The sequence below is a fragment of the Molothrus ater genome, chromosome 12, assembly GCF_012460135.2.
Source record: "Molothrus ater isolate BHLD 08-10-18 breed brown headed cowbird chromosome 12, BPBGC_Mater_1.1, whole genome shotgun sequence".
Taxonomy (NCBI): Eukaryota; Metazoa; Chordata; class Aves; order Passeriformes; family Icteridae; genus Molothrus; species Molothrus ater.
The window spans coordinates 19,944,241-19,964,430 of NC_050489.2; the positions used below are offsets into that span (position 1 = coordinate 19,944,241).

Here is a 20,190-nt window from a genome sequence, read left to right on the forward strand (position 1 = left end):
GCACATCCCAGAACATTCCTGACCCTCTGTCTAGACCAGGCTGAAGTCACCTGATTTACCTAAAAAGTCATTTTTTGTGCATACTTCAGCTATCTTAGAGCTCCCTGAAGCCACCCAGTGTTTCCTTTCTCCAGCCAAGGTGTTCCCTAGGTCAATAGCTGCTTGTGCCTTTGATGTGGGAATTGTGCTCTGTTTGCCAGGAACAAACCACCCTGTGGGTGAGGGTGTTGACACAGGTGAGGGTTTGATTTCTGCAGCTCAGCTTGAGGAGCAAAGGGGCTCTTGTTCTCCACATCCTGGGAAGCAGCTCAGCAGCCTCTTGGTGCCCACAAGGCCTCAGCACTCAGTGAAGGAGGTGCTCAAACTGCAGCAGAGTCCCAAGGGCCCTTTTGTGTTTGCAGTGAGGATTTTGCAACTTGAGGAACCTCCTGGCAGAAATCTCTGCAGTTTGAGTTGGGAAATGTTGGTCTCCATTGCCTGTGTCTCCTTCTGCATCTCCCTGTGAGGGTACTGAGGGCTGGGAGCAGCTTGGCCAGAGCAGCTGTGGCTGCCCCTGGATCTCTGGAGGTGCCCAAGGCCAGGCTGGGCAGGGCTTGGAGCACCCTGGGATAGTGGAAGGTGCTCTGCCCATGGAAGGGGTGGAACAAGATGAGTTTTAAAGCCCTTCCAACCCAAACCTTCCCCTAATTCTACGTTTTTAACTGGATAAATATATCCAGAGCTGCCTGTAACTCCAGCAAAGGGCAGCCCCCACCAGCACAGAGCCTGCTCAGTATGCAGCTCAACAGAGCCTTTAACATTTCACAGAACAGATGCCCACTGAGCATCTTGAAACAAATCCAAAGGTAGCAGTGACGGCTGCTGTCAGGGAGCAGCAATCCCACGGCCCCACGTGCCACGAGGTGCTGCTGCCACGGCTCTGTGTGCTGACAGGAGCTGGGTGCAGTGCCCCAGGCAGGCAGAGCAGGACAGGGGGTGTCAGAGACCCTCCTCTCATCAGCCAAAATTCCCTTCCTGCTGCAGCTGGCCCAGGGCAGGGAATGCTGGTTGTGGTTCTGAGCTGCATCCCGCTGGATGGAGCAGCTGGGATGGATGGGACACAGCACCAGCAGCTGCCCACAGGGATGGGGGGCTCATGGGGCAGGACTCACCTGTGACCCCCAGGGAGGACAGGCACTGCTGGGTTTGTGGGGCAGGACTCACCTGTGACCCCAGGAGGACAGGCACTGCTGGGCTCATGGGGCAGGGACTCACCTGTGACCCCAGGAGGACAGGCACTGCTGGGCTCATGGGGCAGGGACTCACCTGTGACCCCAGGAGGACAGGCACTGCTGGGTTTGTGGGGCAGGGACTCACCTGTGATCCCAGGAGGACAGGCACTGCTGGGTTTGTGGGGCAGGACTCACCTGTGATCCCAGGAGGACAGGCACTGCTGGGTTTGTGGGGCAGGACTCACCTGTGACCCCCAGGAGGACAGGCACTGCTGGGCTCATGGGGCAGGACTCACCTGTGACCCCAGGAGGACAGGCACTGCTGGGTTTGTGGGGCAGGACTCACCTGTGATCCCAGGAGGACAGGCACTGCTGGGTTTGTGGGGCAGGGACTCACCTGTGACCCCAGGAGGACAGGCACTGCTGGGTTTGTGGGGCAGGGACTCACCTGTGACCCCTGGAGGACAGGCACTGCTGGGTTTGTGGGGCAGGACTCACCTGTGACCCCCAGGGAGGACAGGCACTGCTGGGTTTGTGGGGCAGGGACTCACCTGTGACCCCAGGAGGACAGGCACTGCTGGGCTCATGGGGCAGGACTCACCTGTGACCCCCAGGGAGGACAGGCACTGCTGGGCTCATGGGGCAGGGACTCACCTGTGACCCCCAGGGAGGACAGGCACAGTCCTTGCTGTGGCTCTCAGGGCAGCGCCACTTTGGAGGTGACACTCAGCACTGCTGGGGACAGTCACTGAGTAAATTCAGCATCCTTTTGAGTGGTCTGGAGTTCCCCACTGCTGGGGAGGCAGGGAGTGCTGGATGTGCCAGTGCTCAGGCTGCCTGCTGTGCTGGGCTGGAAGCAGATGGTGCAGGGCAGAGGGGACCAGGGCTGTCCTCAGTGGATGGCATCCCCAGGGCACCCCGGGCTGTCAACGTGGGCAGTGACAGCCAGGGCCTGCTGCTGGAGAGGAGATGGAAAGGAGGAGATGGGGGGAATTGCAGAGCTGGTCCCAGGAGCTCCCAGCAGTCACAACAATAATGTGACAGATCCCCTGCCTGTGCTGCGCTGCCAGTGGGATGCAGGGCTCTGTGTGGGGAGCAGAACTGTCAGGGATCACTCACCCCATCAGGGCAGAGGGAAAGCAAACGTGGCTGGTTTTCCTGTGCTGACATCCCAAAGAATGACATGGGATGGGACTGTGTGCCACTGAAGCAGGGCTGAATTCCCTCTCCTCTCCCCATCTTCTCTGGGTGAATAAGCAGCTCCTGCTCCTGGCTCTCCCAGTGCCACCGTTTCATTACTGTCCCCTGTCCCACCGTGTGTCAGTCACCCCACGGGATCAGGGTGCAGGAGGCAGTTCATCACAGCAGCCACAACTTCCTCCCCACCCCAAGCAACCAAACACCCAGAGAGCCCCAGTTTCAAACTTTCCCCAACTTCAGAATATTCCAGACAGCCTTCAGCATCCACGAGTGCCAAGGGGCAGGCAAATACAGGAACAATTAATCATCCCCTGGCTGAGCTGCTCAGGATTTTGGCAGGTGCCAGCTGAGCAGGGACACAGCTCTTCTGGGGAGCAGCCTGGATTTTCAGCACTGATTCTGATGTTTCCTTGCCCTGACAGTTTAAATCTCTGGGCCTTTGCTGCGCCACAGTGCCAGAGGTGAGCTGGAAATGGGCTGTGAAAACTGCATCACTGCTGGTGCCTCCTGTGGTACCTGGGCTGGGCTGATTATGGGATCACACCTGTGGGAAGGACAGGTTGGACCAAACATCTTGCTCAGGACAGGCTCATTTTCCCAATGTCATTCCCCACCTTTTTTTTTTTTTTTGTGAAATCACAGAATGGTTTAGTTTGGAAGGACCTTAAAGCTCCTCTTACTCCATTTTCCACTATCCCAGGTGGCTCCAAACCCTGTCCAAGCTGGCCTTGGACCCTTCCAGGGATCCAGGAGCAGCCACAGCTTCTCTGGGAATCCTGGCAGGGCAGGATTCCTTCCCAATATCCATCCCACCCTGCCTTGTCGCAGTGGGAGCCCATTCCCCCTTGCAGCACCAGCAGAGTGCCAGGAGAGGCAGAGGGGGTGGAGGGAGCAGCCTCTGATGGCGCTGTCTGTTTTGCAGGAGACACAGCAGCCTACAAGGATGGAGTGTACTGGATCAAGGGCCGCACCTCCGTGGACATCATCAAGAACGGGGGCTTCAAGGTCAGCGCGCTGGAGGTGGAGCGGCAGCTCCTGGCACACCCCCACATCACAGGTGTGTGCTCCCTCCTGCTCCCTGCCCCGTGCCTGGAGCCCCCTCCCACACGGGGATGTTTGAGCCCCTTGAACAGTTCTGCTCTCCCGGGGCCAGAGCTGAGTTAGCAGCAGCTCCTGTCTGATTTTGGGAATGAGGCTGCAATTAAATCTGCCCTGCCTTTGTGCGTGACCCTGTGTAAGGGGTCAGAAGTGGTGCCCCCAGCTCCACACCGCTCTGTACGTCATCTTCCTCCCCCTTGACTCCAAATTCTCAAACCATGGAGCTTTGAGCCTTTCCCACAGTGAAAAGCTCTGTCCTTGTGTCAGCACAGCAGCCCACAGTGTTTTCCAGTGCTGACATCCCTTGGCATTTCCCTCCCACTCACACCTGAGCCCCTGCTGTGCCCCAGGAGCTGCTCAGGTCCCTGAGGGGTCCCTGCTGTCCCTGCAGACGTGGCAGTGATTGGGCCCCCGGACATGGTGTGGGGACAGCGCGTCAGCGCCGTGGTGAAGCTGCGCCAGGGCCAGATGCTCTCCGTGAGGGACCTCAAGGACTGGGCCAGGTAAAACCCCAGGGGAGGGGACAGGGAGAGCAGGCTCAAAGCCAGCAGTGTCCTCATGGATAGGATCACAGGGAAGGGATCTTAAGGCTCATCCAGTGCCACCCCTTCCATGGGCAGGGACACCTTCCACTGTCCCAGGGTGCTCCAAGCCCCATCCAACCTGGCCTTGGACACTTCCAGGGGATCCAAGGGCAGCCACAGCTGCTCTGGGCACCTGTGCCAGAGCCTCTTCACCCTCACTGGGAAGAATTACTTCCCAGCATCCCATCATCCATCCCTGCCCTTTGCCAGTTTGAAGCCATCCCACCTTGTCCAAGCACTCCAGACGAGACCCTATAAAAAAGTTCTCATAAAAAGTCTCCTCTTTTCCCATCTGAACAAGCCCAGCTCTCTCAGCTTTTCCTCATAGGAGAGATGCTCACTATGCCTTAGGTGGCTTGCTCATCCCTGAATCTGGTGCCAGGAACATTGGTGACCCAGCCAGGGGATCCCTCCATCCCCCAGCTGCAGCCCTGGGGATCCCCCAGGCTGTTCTGGGGGTCCCTGGTGCCGGGCAGGGGGCTTTGCCCAGCCCCCCCTCCCAGCGCGTTCCCTGCACGGCTCTTCCCGTGGCTGTCCCCAGCCCCGTGACAGGGACGTGGCTGTCCCCAGCCCCGTGACAGGGACGTGGCTCCGGTGCCCTTGAACGCGAATGCCCCGCAGGGTCCGGCTGCGCTCCCTGCCCAGCCCGCCCCCCCTCTCGCCCTGTCTCTCCCCTTTATTTTTTATGTCACTTAGGCTGGCTGGGCCCCTGTTCTCGCACTCCCTGGCAGGAGACACATGTCCCTCTTCAGAGTGATTCATTTTGCGGCTCTCTCCTTCCCCGGTGCTCCGCGGCGACAGGCGCCATCCCGAGTCAGCGGCTCCATATGGCCGGGCGCTGGTGGCGGGGGGGGAGGAGGCCGGCCGGGGCTCCGGGGGCTCGGCAGCCTCGGCATCTCGCCTTGGAGCCAGTGCCAGGCACGGCCGCGGGTTGGTGGCACACGGGCAGCAGAAGGCAGGAGAGCCCCCCCTGCGCTCGGGATGGGGCTGTGATCAATGATCAGTCACCCATCCCCGGGGAGGGACTCACCTGCGGCCCCTCGGGGCTGGCACCAGGGGCACGAGGGGCCCCGCACCGCCGAGTGATGTCCCTGCCCTGGGGACAGTCACTGCTGCAGCCGAGGGGTCCCCAGGGATGAGCTGGGAACAAACATCAAACATCGCAGCACAGCTCCGGGGAACTGAGCCTAAATGGGCTCCTGGGGCGTGGGTGGGGGTCCCAGGTGGGGCTGGTTGGGCTGTGGGTGCTCCTGGGAAGGCTCAGCTGGTGCTGCCCAGCTGTGACAGCCCAGTTTGGTGTTCCAGGGACACCATGGCTCCCTACGCCATCCCGACGGAGCTGATCGTGGTGGAGGAGATCCCGCGCAACCAGATGGGCAAAGTCAACAAGAAGGAGCTGCTGAAACGCTTTTACCCAGCCTAGGGCCCACCTGGGAGGGTTTGGCCCTGATGCAGGGCATTCTGCCCCCGAGGAGGAGCCAGGGGATCATCCCTGGCAGCTCTGGGCTCACTGCAGCCTGGCCCTTGATTCATGTCCAATAAAAGTAGGATTTGTCCCTCCTGGCTGAGCTGAGCCAGAGCTGCAGAGTTGGGGTTTCCTTGTGGGGAGCCCTTTGCAGGAATCACAGAATCACAGAATGGTTTGGGTTGGAAGGGACATTAAAGCCCATCCAGTGCCACCCCCTGCCATGGGCAGGGACATCTCCCACCGTCCCAGGGTGCTCCAAGCCCTGTCCAACCTTGGACACTTCCAGGGATGGGGCAGCCACAGCTGCTCGGGGCACCCTGTACCAGGACCTCCCCACCCTCACAGGGAATGATTTCCCAGCAGAAATAAAGAATAAATCTAAAATCACACATTAATACTGACTGTGTTATCCAGTGCATCTGCCACCACCAAGTGCCCCCAGTGCACTATTGATGAATCCCACCTTTCAGCGTGGGAGTTTGTCCTGTTTGACTCCACACATGAGCTGCCAGCCCCAGGGGGTCCAGTGGGGCCCCAGCTGGGTCCATCTGCTCTGGTCCTGTCCAGTGCTGAGAGGGTGACAGGCAGCTCCAGCTTTCCCAGCAGCTGATGGGGCTCTGGAAGCACCAAGGAGGGCAGGAGGAACAAGGAGCATGAGTAATTACAGGGATTCCTTTGTTAGGGTCACGAGAGCCCCAAAAATCTGGGAGGAGATGTGAGGGGACCATGGAGGGGACCACGGCAGGCACATGGTGCTGAGCAGAGCAGGCAGGGAGGGGCTGGGATGAGAGTGGGGCTGGGAAAAAGGGGAAGGGGATGTGGACTGGGACAGGATTTCTCCAGCCCACTGCACAGGGGTCTGGCCATGGGCCTGCTCTGTCCATCCCTACACCCTGCCCACAGTGGCATCTCCTGGATTTCCACACTTCAGGCTCAAAAGGACTTGAGATGGGGACACGAGGGACACTCAGAGCTCCTGAGGCACCTCTCAGTGTCTGTCCCACGTGGCAGGCACAGGGACACACACGTGTGCAGCCCAGCAGCAGCGGGAGGGCCCGAGCCCATCCTTTGTTAAAACATCAACGATGCAGTAAATTTTTTAACTTACCAAATAGATCAATATCAAATTATCATGTCTCGCATTCATAACTCTTAAGCAAGCAACAATGGAGAGAGACAAGGTCACTGGAGAATAAATAGCAGCAAAAGCTCTTAATGATCTATCATTCTCGACAACCCCGGGCACCCCGCACCAGCCCGGTGACAAGATCATTAATAAAACTCTGCAGGAACGCTATCGATTGCTGTGATGGATGATCACAGGTAGCAAATACTGTAAAACACCTGGCTGTCACACACAGAACGAGGAGTTTGACTCACACCTCGGCAGGGACCTGCCTGGGGCTCTGCCAGGTTTGCTCCTCGGGGATTTCCACAGGGAGGGGGTCAGGGGTGACCCCGGTTTGGGGCTGCCATCCCTGCTGGACCCTCCTGCTCCCGGCTCCACTCCCACACTGCTGTTCATCTCTGTAGGTGGGGCCTGTTAATTGAAAGCCTCATTAAAACACCCGGTCACAGTGGCCTGTGCGGGAGCTGAGCTGGATGAGATGGGGTGACCTGGTGGCACTGGATGAACCTGGGGACCTCCAGGAACACCAACACGTCCAGCACCGTGGGGATGGATGGGATCCTGGGATCCCAAGGCCGTGGGCTCTGCTCCCCCCATGCTGCATCCCTCGGGGTGCAGGGGGGGCTCTGTGTGTCCCCCCAGCTCCAGGCACTTCTCTTGCCAGCCACATCGCCATTGACGGCGGGATCATATGTACACAACCATTCAATTACCCCGTAATGGCTGCAGGCGATTAAGCCATCAATCTCCTTCATTAGGGCCTGCCAGGCCCGGCCCAGCATCACCCAATAAAACCATTAAAACAACAACAACAACAACAACAACCACCCAAAGCAGCAGCTTTAATGCATTGACCGTAACCTCAGCCCATGACAGCACTGGGGGTGTCCCCCAGCTGGGGACCCCCTCACCCCGAGGAGGCACTGCCCTGCTGGGGGGTCCCCAGGGAGCTGGGGGCTGCCCACCCCTCTGTGCCCCCCCAGCTCGGCACGCCAGGACCTGCTCCAGCACTTTATAGCTGACATTATCTTTTATTGCCATATAAAATCCAAGCTCCGGTGGCTTTATGGGGCTGTGCTGGCGTGTGGCACCTCTGCACTCCCAACTGCTCCCTCTGCCCCCCCTGGGCACTGCCCTGACCCCCCCCCCCGGGCGCTGGGGTCACAGCTGGTCCCGCAGCACCACACCACACCTGAGGGACACGACTGGTGCCACACTGGGGTCAGGGCAGCTCCAGCTGCACCCCACCCTGGGGATGTCATTGTCCCAACACACAGTGGGGTACGACTGACCCCAACACCCGTGAGTGACGCTTGCACTGCTGGGCAGGACAGAGGAGGGGGAGCCCTCCAAAACCGGGTGACCCAGCACCCAGAGCAGCACGGGAAGTCGCAGTCCCCGGCTGGCCAACATTTGTGAGACCCCAAATCCCGGGAGCCGCGGTTTGCAGGGGCAGGGGGCTTCAGTGCAGGGCCAGCAGGGCTGGGTGTCCCTGCCGTGCCCCAGCCGTGGCCGTGCCACCGGCAGCCCCGTCCCCAGGAGCGGGGCTGAGCCCTGTCAGAGCCATCACGTCCGCCAGCCCCGCGCGGTGCCGGTGGCAGGGAACATCTGCTCGGCTGCCGCGGCTGGCAGGGGCGGCGGCGGCCGCCAGGACCCCCGGCCAGCGCCGCCGGGGCCGCTCCTCGCCCTGACACTGATGCGGGGTGACGGGGCGGCGGGGGGACGGATGGCACCGGACAGACAGACGGGCAAGTGAGCGCCGCTGCCCCCGCCACGGCCCAGCCCCGCCGCGGGTCACCCGTGCCCGACGCTCACCCGCTCACGACACGTCCTTGGGGACAGCGACAGCCCTGCCACCACCGCTCAGCTCCTGGCCATGGACGGGACACGTCCCGCAGCCCTCCTCCCGTATCCCTTTTCCCACGCCTCGTTCCCCATCCTGTGCTGGTGACCCGCACCGAGGGCACCCAGGACATTTATCCCCGAGGAAGGGACAATGCCGGGCAGGGTCGAGGTGGTGCCACCAGTGTCACCGACACATTTGCACTTCCTTACCCAGCCCGGGACGCGGTTTCCCGGGAGGGCAGGAACTCCTCGACCCCTTCGCCCTGCCCGGGGGTCGTGGGTCTCCATCCCGGCTGCACCGGGACCCCCGGCACCCCGCGCCGACGGGCGGGGGACGCTCCCGGTGCGGCAGCGCGGGCTGCGAGGACGGCCGGGAGCGGGGCCGGTGGCCGGGACGATGCTGCCACCTGGTGCCACGGCACGGCGGCGGCGCCGGGACAGACACCGGGGGTCGAGGGAGACACCGGGACCGGGCTCGGGGGAAACACCGGGACCGGCCGCGGAATCGGGGGAGACACCGGGACCGGCTGCGGGGTCGCGGGCAGCACTGGCACTGCCCGAAGGGGTCGGAGAAAGCACCGGGACCGGGGGGTCGGGGGGCAGCGCCGGGACAGGCAGCGGGGGTCGAGAGCCCTTGTCGGGACTCCCGGAGCAGCCCCCGGCCGGTCGGGACCCGCCGGGCCCGGGAGACGCGGGACGCTGCCGGTCCCTCTCCCGACTCCGCACTGGGACGGGCCCCGACGACAGCACAGATGGCACCGGCACCGGGAACGGCCGGGGACGGACGGGCGGGCTCGCCCCGACGGGAGGTGCAGCCGAGCGGGGCGGGAAGAACCGATCCCGATCCCAATCCCGATCCTTCTCCCTGTCCTGATCCTAGTCCCGGTCCGGGTCCAGGCTCCTGTCCCACTGTCGGTGTCGGAGCCTGTCACGGTCCCGGTCCCTGTCCCATGTCCCGGTGCCGGTGCCGGTCCTTGTCCCGGTGCCGGAGCAGCGCGGGGACAGCGGGCCCGGCTCTCCCCTTCCCGCCCGCCCCGTCGCGGCATCCCCGGAGCGCGCCCGGCGGCAGCTGCCGCGTTCCGCCCGCCCTGCCCGGGGCTCCGCACCCCCGACCCGGCCCCCACTCCCCCGGCCCGGCCAGCGGGGACCCCCCCGCGCCCCTGCATCCCCCCACGGCCCCCCCACCGCCCCCGTCGGGCCCCCCGGGCCGGGCAGGGCAGGGGCTGCGGGCCGCGGGCCGGGGGCGGCGGGGCCAGCTGCCCGCGGGGGGGTCCGGTGCCCGCAGCACTTGTGCTGTCACTCAGCCAGGGCCGCCGCTATTTTAGCTCGGGGCCGGCGGCCGGGCTGTGCCCCGCTCCGCCATGGGCCCCCCGCTCCTCCTCGCCTGCCTGCTCGCCCCGCTCTGCGCTCGGGTAAGGGCTGGGGGACACCGGGACTGCGGGGGGACGGGGGGCACCGGGCGGGATGGGGACCCCCGAGCCCCAGGAGGGCTGGCCGGGATGGGGAGCCTGCCCGCGGAGCCGGGGGTCGGCCGGAGCCCAGACCTCGTGGAAACTCATCCCTGGGGGCAGCGGGGATGGGGCTGGGGGCGATGGGGGCTCGGAGCCCCTCTTGAGGCGTTTCCCACCCCACAGATGGCGGCGGCAGGGGGGGGCCTGCGGCTCCGGCACATTGCCTGCGCCTGGACCGGGATGGGCTGAGATGGGATCGGGGGGAGGGTTGGCCGCTTAAAGACACCCTGCTCCTCTTCTTCCCACCCCAGCTGTGGTCCCAGGGCTCCCTGCACCCCCCGGTCCACTCAGGCTCCCCCAGAGCTCCTCATCCTCATCTCAGGCCTGAGCCACGCGGGGCCGTTGGGGTTCTGGCCTGGAGCCTGTGCTCGGCTGCTTCAGGGCAGGGGAAGGAGAGGGGATCAGCCCCACAGGAATGGGACCCCCAGCGTCCCCCCCCTCACATCCCGATCCCCTCCAGCTCCAGCGGCCCCCAGGGACGGGCGGGGGGCTTCTCCTGCTGGAGGAGGGAGCAGAGAAAGACCTGGAGGCCACAGCGCAGCCCCCGAGCCTCAGAACCAGCCCCTTGTCCTGCCCGCCCCGTGGGGCTGGGACAGAGCCCCGCTCCCCACACCGCCCTCCCGGGGACCCCCGGCACAGCCAGCCCCACTGCCCCCTTCCCCTGTCCCCCATCGGGGCTCACACGGCCCCTGGGGCTCCAGGGACCTCCCGGCAGCCAGCGGTGCAGGCACAGCTGGGCACAGATGTGGGTGTGAGACCGGCACTGCCCAGAGGTGCTCCCTCCCAGGGGAGGGGACAGCGCCTGTGCCCGGGCCCAGGACACAGAGGCTGGCGCGGAGCTGGGGGTCGGTGGCTGCATGCACACCTCTCTGTCCCCTCCCCACCCCAGCTCCCACAGCCCCCATGGCTCCAGGCCCCCCACAATCACCCCAAATCCCTGACCTCAGTCCTGCACAGCCCCATAACCCATCCTTGCCCCCACAGCTCCCTGACCCCACTGCAGCCCACCAGAACTCCTGTTCCCCTTGTTTCCATCCTGAACCTCCCCTCACTGCCCCCAGCTCCACCCCAAGCCCCCAACTCCCTCTGCCTCCCCCAGCACGCCAGCCCTGTCCCACAGGGTCACACTGACAGCCCAGATTGATCCCTGACCCCTCAACCCTCTCTGCCACATCCATGTGGTGACAGTGACGTGGGGGGCAGGCCATGGTGGGGGCTGCCTGCCCGAGGTACCCCCCCTTCCCCAGGGTCCTGTGGGGCACAGCCCATGCCCAGGGCACCACCAGGGCCATTTGTGGGGCACCCTTTCCTGGTGAGCCCAGCAGGACACCCATCACCCCCACACCAGGGTGGCAGGGGACACTGACACAGAGCTCCTGGGGAAGCTGGGTGGTCTCTGTGTTACCCCAGCCCCATCAGGGGGACCCAGCACCGTGTACCCCACTGTGCACACCCAGCCCAGGTGCAGCTCCCTGCCCACTGCCCTGGCATTCCACCCCAGCCCGGGGTCTGGGGGTCTCTGGCAGCACCGTGTCCCCCCAGGGTGCCAGCCCAGTCCAGGCAGGAGCTGCAGCCCCCCAGGCCTGGGGGCAGCACGAGGCCCCTCGGAGGGTGAAGAGGGCCTGGGTGATCCCCCCCATCAGCGTCTCCGAGAACCACAAGCGCATCCCCCACCTCCTGGTGCAGGTAGGTGAGAGCCCCCCAGCCTCCCTCGCAGAGTGGGGGCATCCTGGGCAGGGGGATTGCACAGGGGCACCCCAGAGGGGCACAGACCCCAGCCTGGGACCCCCAGCCCTGATTTTCCTGGGGCAGATCAAGTCAGACAAGCAGCAGCCCGGAGGGGTGATCTACAGCATCAAAGGGCCGGGGGTGGATGAGGAGCCCCTGGGCATCTTCTCCATCGACAAGTTCAGCGGGAAGGTTTTCCTCAACGCCATGCTGGACCGGGAAGAGCACGACCGCTACCGGGTAAGGACGGCCCTGGGTGCCCACAGCCCCTCCCTGGGTCCCCAGGCAGACCCCGACCCCCCACTCTGCACCCACAGCTCAGAGCCTTCGCACTGGACCTGGGCGGGGTCACCCTGGAGGAGCCCACGGACCTGGAGATCATCGTGGTGGACCAGAACGACAACCGGCCACTGTTCCGGCAGGACGTGTTCACCGGGCGGGTGGTGGAGGGGGCTGAGCCAGGTGGGTCCGCCCGGGGGGCTGGGCTGGGCCGGGCCGGGCTGGGGGGACCGAGCCAGCCCCGAGGCAGCACCCACCGGGCGCTCCTGGCCCACAGGGACCTGCGTGATGACGGTGGATGCCACCGACGCCGACGACCCCGACACGGACAACGCGGCCCTGCGCTATTCCATCCTGGAGCAGGGCGCTGCGGGAATGTTCAGCATCAACGCCACCACGGGGGAGATCTGCACGGCACGGCCCGGCCTCGACCGGGAGGTACCGGGGTGGGGACACCGCGATGGGACTGGGCGGGCACCGGCACTCGGGGCAGCCACGGACACCCCACATGGGGAAACCACAGCTCGGTCCGTGAGCGTGGAGACAGGGTGGGTGAGCAGAGCTGGGGGATCTCGGTGCTCCCTGGGGCCTGGGGGGGCTCAGCTCTGGCCCCCCGTTCCCCACAGACCATGGGGGTGTACAACCTGACGGTGCAGGCGGCCGACATGTCCGGGGACGGGCTGACCACCACGGCCATGGCCGTCATCTACCTGGAGGACATCAACGACAACGCTCCCGAGTTCACCAAGGAGGAGGTACCAGCTGGGACGTGCCGGGGTCAGCGGGGCGGGAGCTGCCCCCCCGGGGACCTGCAGCATCCCCAAGGGGCACAGTCCAGCCCTGCTCCGCTCTCCCCCAGTTCTCCATGGAGGTGGAGGAGCAGGCGGCCGGCGTGGACGTGGGCAAGGTTTTTGTGCACGACAAGGACCTGGCGGGCTCGCCCAGCTGGTTGGCCAAATTCACCATCCTGGAGGGCGACCCCGAGGGCGCCTTCGCCATCCGGACCGACCCGCACACCAACGACGGCGTGCTCTCCGTGCTCAAGGTGGGCAGGGGCAGCCGGGGGTCCCCGGGGGTCTCAGGGCTCGGCTGACCCCCGGCCCCTCCCGCAGCCGCTGGACCACGAGGTGCGGGACCGCTTCGAGCTGACGGTGTCGGTGCAGAACGAGCGGCCGCTGGAGCCCTCGGCCCCCGGCAGCCCCCGGGCTCTGGCCACGGTGCGGGTGCGGGTGCGGGACGTCAACGAGGCGCCCGCGTTCCGCGAGAACCCGCGGCGGATCAGCGTCCTGGAGGGGACACCCCCGGGCACCGCCATCACCACCTACACCGCCAGCGACCCCGACACCCACCAGCTCCAGAGCCTCTCGTGAGTCCCGCTCCCCTCGCACGGCCCCGGCAGCCGCGGGGGCGATGTCTCACGCAGCCCCTCGCCCACAGCTACGCGCTGCTCTACGACCCCGCGGACTGGCTGCAGATGGACCCTCACGCCGGCACCGTCCGCACCAAGCGGGAGCTGCTGCACCCGTCCGCCTTCCTGCAGGGCGGCTGGTACATCGCCCTGGTGCTCGCCCGCGACGATGGTGAGCCCCACGGTGCCCCCGCCGGCCCCGCGGCCCCGCTGCCCCCGCTGACCCCCGTGCTCTGTCCGCAGCCGAGCCCCCGCTCTCGGCCACCGGCACCCTCTCCATCGAGATCCTGGAGGTGAACGACCACGCTCCGCAGCTGCAGCCGCCGGCCGGGGTGCTGTGCGGGCGGCCGGGCCGCGGGGGGACCCTGCTCCTGGGGGCCACCGACGATGACCGCCCCCCCCATGGAGCCCCCTTCCACTTCCAGCTCAGCCCCCAGCACCCGCAGCTCGCCCGCAACTGGAGCCTCGCCCGCTTCAATGGTGAGGGTCAGCCCCAGGGAGGGGGGACGCTGCACAGAGGGTCCCGCTGACCCCCTGCCCACCCCGCAGTGACCCACGCCGTGCTGGCCGTGCTGGCCGAGCTGCCCGAGGGGCCCTACTCGCTGCCGCTGCTGCTCCGGGACTCGGGGACGCCCCCGCGGGAGCAGCAGCAGCTGCTGAACGTCTCCGTGTGCCACTGCGGCCGCGACGGCACCTGCCTGGACGGGGCTCTGGCCGCGGCCAGCGCCGGGGCCGGCATCACCCTCGGGGCGCTCATGATCATCGTGGGCAGCACCATCCTCCTCCTCGGTGAGTGGAGCCCCCAGCATCCTTCCCCCATCCCTCCACCCCAGCCCCGTGCTGGTCCTGGCCACCCCTCCCGAGCCCCACCAGCCCATTCTGTCACCTTGACCCCCACCCAGCACCCCTTCCTGGGCCTGGCCTCCCACCAACCGCACCCACGACCCTCAACACCTCCCCCTACCCAGCAGCCCCTCCTGACTGCAATCCCGACCCCGTCATCTCCCTCATTGCCCATCCCACCCCAATCCCACTCCAATCCCACCCCAATCCCTGCGTCCACCCCTATCCCTCCTCCCAGCCCGACTGCATCCCACCCCGGCCATCACCCCCTGCCCGCCGTGCCTCCCCGTGCTCACACGCGTGTCCGTGTCCCCGCGGTGTCCCCGCGGTGTCCCCGCAGTGCTGGCGGCTCTGGGCGCTGCGCGGGTGCGCGGCCGCCGCCGGGCCCTGCGCAAGGGGCTCCTGCAGCGCTCTCGGGACGACATGCGCGACAACATCCTCAACTACGATGAGCAGGGCGGGGGCGAGGAGGACCAGGTGAGCAGGGCCCGTGGCAGGGGGGTCCCGGGGGGCTCAGCCCTGCACCTCTAAACCCCTCCCGGCCCCGCAGGACGCCTACGACATCAACCAGCTCCGGCACCCCGAGCTCTTCTCGCCCCGGGCCAAGCCCCCCCTGCGCAGGGATGCCCCGCTCAGCTCCGGGACCCCCATGGTCCCCCGCAAGCTGCCCAGCAGCCCCTCGGACATCGAGGACTTCATCAATGAGGTGGGTCCGGGCCTGGCAGCCCCCACCAGTCCCCGATCACCGGGGGGCTGACGGTGACCCCCTGTCCCCGCAGGGGCTGGAGGCGGCTGACAGCGACCCCAGCGTGCCCCCCTATGACACCGCCCTCATCTACGACTACGAGGGCTCGGGCTCGGTGGCCAGCCCGCTGAGCTCCATCGTGTCCAGCCTGACGGACGAGGACCAGGACTACGACTACCTGAGCGAGTGGGGGCCCCGCTTCCGCCGCCTGGCCGACCTGTACGGGCACTAGCGGGGAGGGGGGCAGGAGGGGACACCCCAGTGCCCAGGGACGGGCTGGGGCAGGGAGGGGCAGCGGGCAGCTCACACACACACGCAGGAGATGCCCAGAGCTGCGGCTTCACGAATGGACCCGCACAGGATGCCCGGCTGGAGCGGCTTTGCACACGCGTGTGCAACGAGAGGCCTCCGTGCAGGGGGTGCGCGCCCACACACCCCGCAGAGCCCAGCTCAGCAAACCTGGGGGGGGCGCCCGAGTGAGCCCCACACAGCTGGGGAGGGGGCGAGGAGACCCCTGGGCACCCCCATAATAAAGAGCGGGGGTCGGTGGTGGGGGTGCGTGACCCCCCCCACACCAGTAGAAACAAGGCACTTTTATTGGGAGCCGGCAGCACCGCCGGGGGGTTCACCCCCGCCCCAGGGCCCCCAGCACCGCCGCTCCCTGGGCGGGGGTCCCTGCTCAGCCCCCCCGCAGCACGGGGAGCCCCAGGGCCACGGCTACATCTCGCGGGGGGGGTCCGGGGAGCGCAGCGTCCTCTTGGCGGAGGCGGCCAGGCGGGAATAGTCCTGGGGGAGGGCGTGGGGGGCCAGCAGGGGCAGGTGGTCCTCGCGGGGGGGGCGGCGGAACAGGGGCGGGCGGCGCTGGCTCTCGCCGTCCTGCAGGGACTGGGGCAGCGCCCGGCCCTGGCTCTCGGGCAGCAGCATGATGCTGAGCACGGCCAGGATGGCGAAGGAGGCGAACACGACGTGGTGCAGGAAGAAGCCGCGGCTGTTGGGGATGGCGGTGATGGGCGCCGCGGCTTTGCCCACGAAATTGGCGCCCACGACCAGGCCCAGCCCGGCGCCCCTGCGGGAGGAACGCGTTCAGGGGGGCTCTGCCCGGGCCCCCCCGCTCGGGGGGAGCACAGGAGGGGGGGCAGCTCCCCCTTACCTGACCACGGTGGGGAGAACCTCGCTGGCAAAGAAGATGCTGAGCATGGTGACGGCGTGGGAGGCGGCCGTGCCCACCACGGACAGCGTGAGGACGATGAGCTCCAGCAGGTCTGCGGGGGGGTGAAGCACATCAGGGGCAAACCCCGCACCCACCCCTCCTCCCCTGGCTGGGGCGGGGTCCCGGGGGTCCCGCGGGGGTCCTACACTGGGTGAGGGCCAGCAGCAGGAGGGAGGAGATGCCGGTGAGCACGGTGCAGAGCAGGAGGATGGCGCGGCGCCCGAAGCGCTCGGCCGTCAGGCACACGAAGAGGCAGGCGGCCGCCTCGGTGCCCAGCAGCGCCAGGTGCGAGGAGAAGAAGTGCGGCAGGTGCGGGACCAGGTTGCGGGTGAAGCAGTGGCGGATGCCGGAGCCGATGAACCTAAAGGACAGCGGGGTCAGGGTCAGCGAGCGGCACCCCCCGGCCCAGGCTCACCCCGCCGGCACCCCCGGCGCTCACGCCGCGAAGCCGAGGATGACGCCGTTCTTCCAGATGACCCTGGTGCCGCAGATCTCGCACACTGAGTGGAACCGGGGCCGCGGGGGCCCCTCGGACAGCGCCTCCAGCTCTGCCGGGAGAGGGGAAACCGGGATAGAGCCGGCTCTGCTCCAGCACCCCGCAGCCACGGCTCGGGGATGGGGCCGGTGGCGCTCGCAGCGCCCCACGCACCCGCCAGGAGGCTGTCCTGGGGACAGTTGTCTTCGGCCAGCGCCTGCAGGGTCTTCCTGGCCCTCTCCAGCTGCCGTGTGGCCAGCAGCCAGCGCGGCGACTCCAGCAGCAGGGCCGGGCACCTGGGGCACGGGTGTCAGGTCACGGGGCTCCCCACGGGCCTGGCCACCCTCCAGCACCGACCTTCCCACCTGGCTTCAAAGCAACGCTGCCCAGAAACCCTCAGCTTCAAACCTGAGCAAACATTTACCCAGGGTGGGGGGGTTCCCCTCCCTGGAGAGCCCCGGGGGGGCTTTGATCCCCACCGCGGCCCCGGGCGGGGTGCCCTGGGCTGGGAACAGCTTGGCACCAGCCCCGGGGCACAGCCCAGCCCCACGCAGCCCCCCTGCCCGGGGGTCCTTACCACCAGCTGGCGGCCAGCAGGGCCAGGATCATGGTGACAGCGCCCTGCAGCACCCGCCAGTCCCGGCAGAGCAGGGCCAGCCCCGGCAGCAGCAGCTCCCCGGCCATCCAGAAGAACCCGGCCACCATCGTCACCCCCAGGCGGTGGGGGGGGTCACACAGCTCCAGCCCTGGCAGGGGCCGAGGGGGCCACGGTGGGTGCCAAGGACACGGGGCATCCTGCACCCTGGAACACCCTGGATTCCAGCCCATCCCGCACCCCAGGGCATCCTGGAGCATCCCCAGCCCCCAGACCCCTCGGGATGCCCCCTCACACTCACGTGCCACGTAGAGGCTGAGGAAGGCTCCGGCCAGCGCGGCCCCAAAGAGCAGCCGTGCCACCAGGACCGTGAGGAAATCCACGGCCAGTGCCACGCCGAGGCCCACGGGCACGGCCAGCGCCAGGGACAGCAGGAAGGTGGGACGGCGGCCGAACCTGCCAGGGACGGGCTGTGAGGGGCTGGGCACGGTGCCCCCTGCCCGCGGGGGCTGCCCAGGGACCCCCTTTACCTGTCACAGGCGAGGCCAGCGGTGACACTGCCCAGGGTCCAGCCCAGCAGGTGCGTGGTCTGTTCCAGGGGCACCTTCCAGCGCGAGGCACACACCAGGTCCCACTGCGGGGACACGGCAGGAGGTGTCAGCGTGGGGGGCTTGGCAGACCCCCTGGCACTGCCCACAGGGCTGGGATGGATGGGGCTGCAGGGCTCCTGGAGAGCCCCCACCCCACAAACAGAAATGTGGGGACAGATGTGAGGGGACAGTACTGGCGATTCCACCCTCAGCACCCTTCCCCAGGCTCCCCCAGCCAGCCCCAACCCCTCCAGGGGGTCACTGCTGTCCCTGCACACCCAGGGCTTTCCCGTGGGATCCCTTCCGGACCCCCCAGTTTGTTCCCCCCGACTCCTCTCAGGTATCCCCCCCAGAGGGTTCCCAGCCCCTCCCTCAACCCCTCCTTTACCCACGGTCCCCTCGCCCCCTCCAGCGCCGCAGACCGCCCCAGGCCGAGGGTCCCGCACTGTCCCCAGCCCCGGCAGCCCCCGGTCCCGGCACCCCCGTGCCCACCTGCGTGACGAGGTTGGCGCGGAGGCCGGCGGCGGGCAGCGCGTAGTGCCAGCCGCGGGTGCAGGGCCCGGTGCCGTTGGGCCGGGCGCTGCCGGGGGGGTACCGGTACAGCTGGCAGGGGCTCCAGCCGCCGCGGAGGCGCGGCACGGCGGCGCGGAGCAGCGCGGGGCCGCCCAGGCGGCGGAGCGGCGGCGGCAGCAGCGCGGGGTCGGGGCGGCAGCGGTGCGGGGGCTCCGCGCCCAGCGCCCAGCCCAGCGCCCAGCCCAGCGCCAGCGCCGCGCACGGCGCCCACCCCCCCGCCGCCCGCCGGCCCCGCGGCCGCGACCCCCCGAGCGCCATCGCCACCGCCACCGGCACCGGCACCGCCACCGGCACCCGCACAGCGCGGCCAGGCGGGGCGGCACCGGCCGGACCCGCCCCGCGGCACCGCCCCGACGGCTCCCTCCGGATCTGACCCCCAGCCCCGGTTCTGACCCCCCCAGCCCCGGCTCGGACCCTCCCAGCCCCGGCTCGGACATCCCAGCCCCAGTTCGAACACCCAGTCCCGGTTCGGACCCCCCAAGCCCCGGTTCAGAATCCCCCCAGCCCCGGTTCTGACCCCCCCAGCCCCGGTTCTGACCCCACAGCCCCGGTTCAGACCCCCCCAGTCCCGGTTCGGACCCCCCAAGCCCCGGTTCGGACCCCCCAAGCCCCGGTTCAGACCCCCCCAGCCCCGGTTCGCTACCCCACAACACGAGGCTCAGTCCTGCCCGGTCTGATCGCTTCTCAAGGCTGGTTTGTCTCCCCAGCCCAGTTCACAAACCCCAGCCCCGGTCCCGATCCCTGTCCCGGTTCACTCCCCCCAACCCTGGCCCCAGTTCCCACAGCTCGCTGCACCCCCAGCCTGGTTTGCCCCCCCCAAGCGCCCCAGTTTGGTTCTCCAAGCCCCACTCCCCCAGCCCCGGTTCACTGCCCCCACCCCAGCTCAGCCCCCCCTCTCCATGGTGCTCCTGACCCCTCTCAGTGTTGGGGGTGTTGGGGGTCCTGGGGTGCAGCCGGGGGTTCCAGGACCCATCTGGGAACACCCACAAATGCACCCAGGTCCCCCCAAACCTCAGAGGGGGCCAGTGGAATCTGTGACACCCCCTCTAGGAAGGGAACGTGCTGGCACCCAGCACCATGTGAGCCCGTGGGAAGAGCCAACAGAGCAGCCAAACTGCAAACAGGCTTTACTTCCCTCTTCCTTCTAAAATTTACTCACAAATGTGATTTCTGGGGGCAGCAGCATCACTCGGTGCTCAGCTTCAGACCTGCAATGGTGGAAAAACTCCCATCTGCAAAATCACATTGAAAGCCACATTGAAAAATTACACTAAAAAAATCCCATCTGCGTTGTTTTACCTCCCTCTGAGGGATCCACACCCCCACACACATCTGGGAGTTACACCAGGACGAAAACTGACCCTGGAGACTCCCAAGGTCACCAGCACCCTGGTCAGATGAGCCTGTGGGACTTTCCAGCTTTACAATGCTCATGAAAGGCCTCTCTGTGACTACAGAGACAAATGTATGGCTGTTTAGCAAAATAAAGACCAGCGATGGAAATTAATCCAAGAACAATTGTTACCTGTGGCTGCTTTCTTGAAGCCTCTGACACAGGAGCAGCCCCTGGTCCCAGCATTGGTTCCACAGGCCAGGAAAAGGGTGGAGGGAAAAATCCCCCTGGCTGCAGCTGGGACATGGCACTGCCCGTCCTGCTGTGGCTGTGTGAGCCCCACTCCTGGTGCCAGCAGTGCCAAA

General features: G+C 66.7%; 3 protein-coding genes across 4 annotated transcripts in view; 2 read left to right on the plus strand and 1 right to left on the minus strand.

The window, feature by feature from the left end:
* ACSF3 (acyl-CoA synthetase family member 3) overlaps window positions 1-5,610 on the plus strand; it is a 53,354-nt gene extending 47,744 nt beyond the window's left edge. For both annotated transcript variants that reach the window (XM_036390149.1, XM_054516117.1), the window contains exons 8-10: window positions 3,334-3,468; window positions 3,901-4,012; window positions 5,399-5,610. In XM_036390149.1, the coding sequence (XP_036246042.1) occupies window positions 3,334-3,468; window positions 3,901-4,012; window positions 5,399-5,516 (365 nt within the window). In that variant the 3' untranslated portion in view covers window positions 5,517-5,610. The remainder of the gene's footprint in view (window positions 1-3,333; window positions 3,469-3,900; window positions 4,013-5,398) is intronic.
* Window positions 5,611-9,896: 4,286 nt separating this feature from the next.
* On the plus strand, window positions 9,897-15,281 carry CDH15 (cadherin 15). The gene is made up of 14 exons (XM_036390142.1): window positions 9,897-9,947; window positions 11,589-11,732; window positions 11,859-12,014; window positions 12,092-12,236; window positions 12,331-12,491; window positions 12,680-12,808; window positions 12,913-13,098; window positions 13,166-13,419; window positions 13,491-13,633; window positions 13,705-13,941; window positions 14,011-14,250; window positions 14,645-14,781; window positions 14,855-15,010; window positions 15,084-15,281. The coding sequence occupies exons 1-14, from the start codon at window positions 9,897-9,899 to the stop codon at window positions 15,279-15,281; spliced, it is 2,337 nt and encodes a 778-aa protein (XP_036246035.1).
* A 346-nt stretch (window positions 15,282-15,627) lies between these two features.
* Window positions 15,628-18,750, minus strand: SLC22A31 (solute carrier family 22 member 31). The gene is made up of 9 exons (XM_036390151.1): window positions 18,412-18,750; window positions 17,860-17,963; window positions 17,631-17,785; window positions 17,312-17,480; window positions 16,909-17,030; window positions 16,699-16,807; window positions 16,406-16,620; window positions 16,200-16,311; window positions 15,628-16,115 (listed from the first exon to the last, which is right to left on the minus strand). Exons 1-9 carry the CDS (start codon window positions 18,748-18,750, stop codon window positions 15,767-15,769), a joined length of 1,674 nt encoding a protein of 557 aa, XP_036246044.1. The 3' UTR covers window positions 15,628-15,766.
* Window positions 18,751-20,190: the final 1,440 nt, after the last annotated feature.

What these genes read in the sequence shown, in the direction of transcription:
- CDH15 (XM_036390142.1), top strand. Translation starts at nt 9,897, where the DNA reads ATGGGCCCCCCGCTCCTCCTCGCCTGCCTGCTCGCCCCGCTCTGCGCT. An exon ending in GCGGGGGCGAGGAGGACCAG is followed by an intron (nt 14,782 to 14,854) that starts GTGAGCAGGGCC and finishes CCGGCCCCGCAG; the next exon opens with GACGCCTACGACATCAACCA. An exon ending in TCGAGGACTTCATCAATGAG is followed by an intron (nt 15,011 to 15,083) that starts GTGGGTCCGGGC and finishes CTGTCCCCGCAG; the next exon opens with GGGCTGGAGGCGGCTGACAG.
- SLC22A31 (XM_036390151.1), bottom strand. Translation starts at nt 18,750, where the DNA reads ATGGCGCTCGGGGGGTCGCGGCCGCGGGGCCGGCGGGCGGCGGGGGGG. An exon ending in CCTCAGCCTCTACGTGGCAC is followed by an intron (nt 17,481 to 17,630) that starts GTGAGTGTGAGG and finishes GGCCCCTGCCAG; the next exon opens with GGCTGGAGCTGTGTGACCCC. An exon ending in CCAGGACAGCCTCCTGGCGG is followed by an intron (nt 16,808 to 16,908) that starts GTGCGTGGGGCG and finishes CTCTCCCGGCAG; the next exon opens with AGCTGGAGGCGCTGTCCGAG.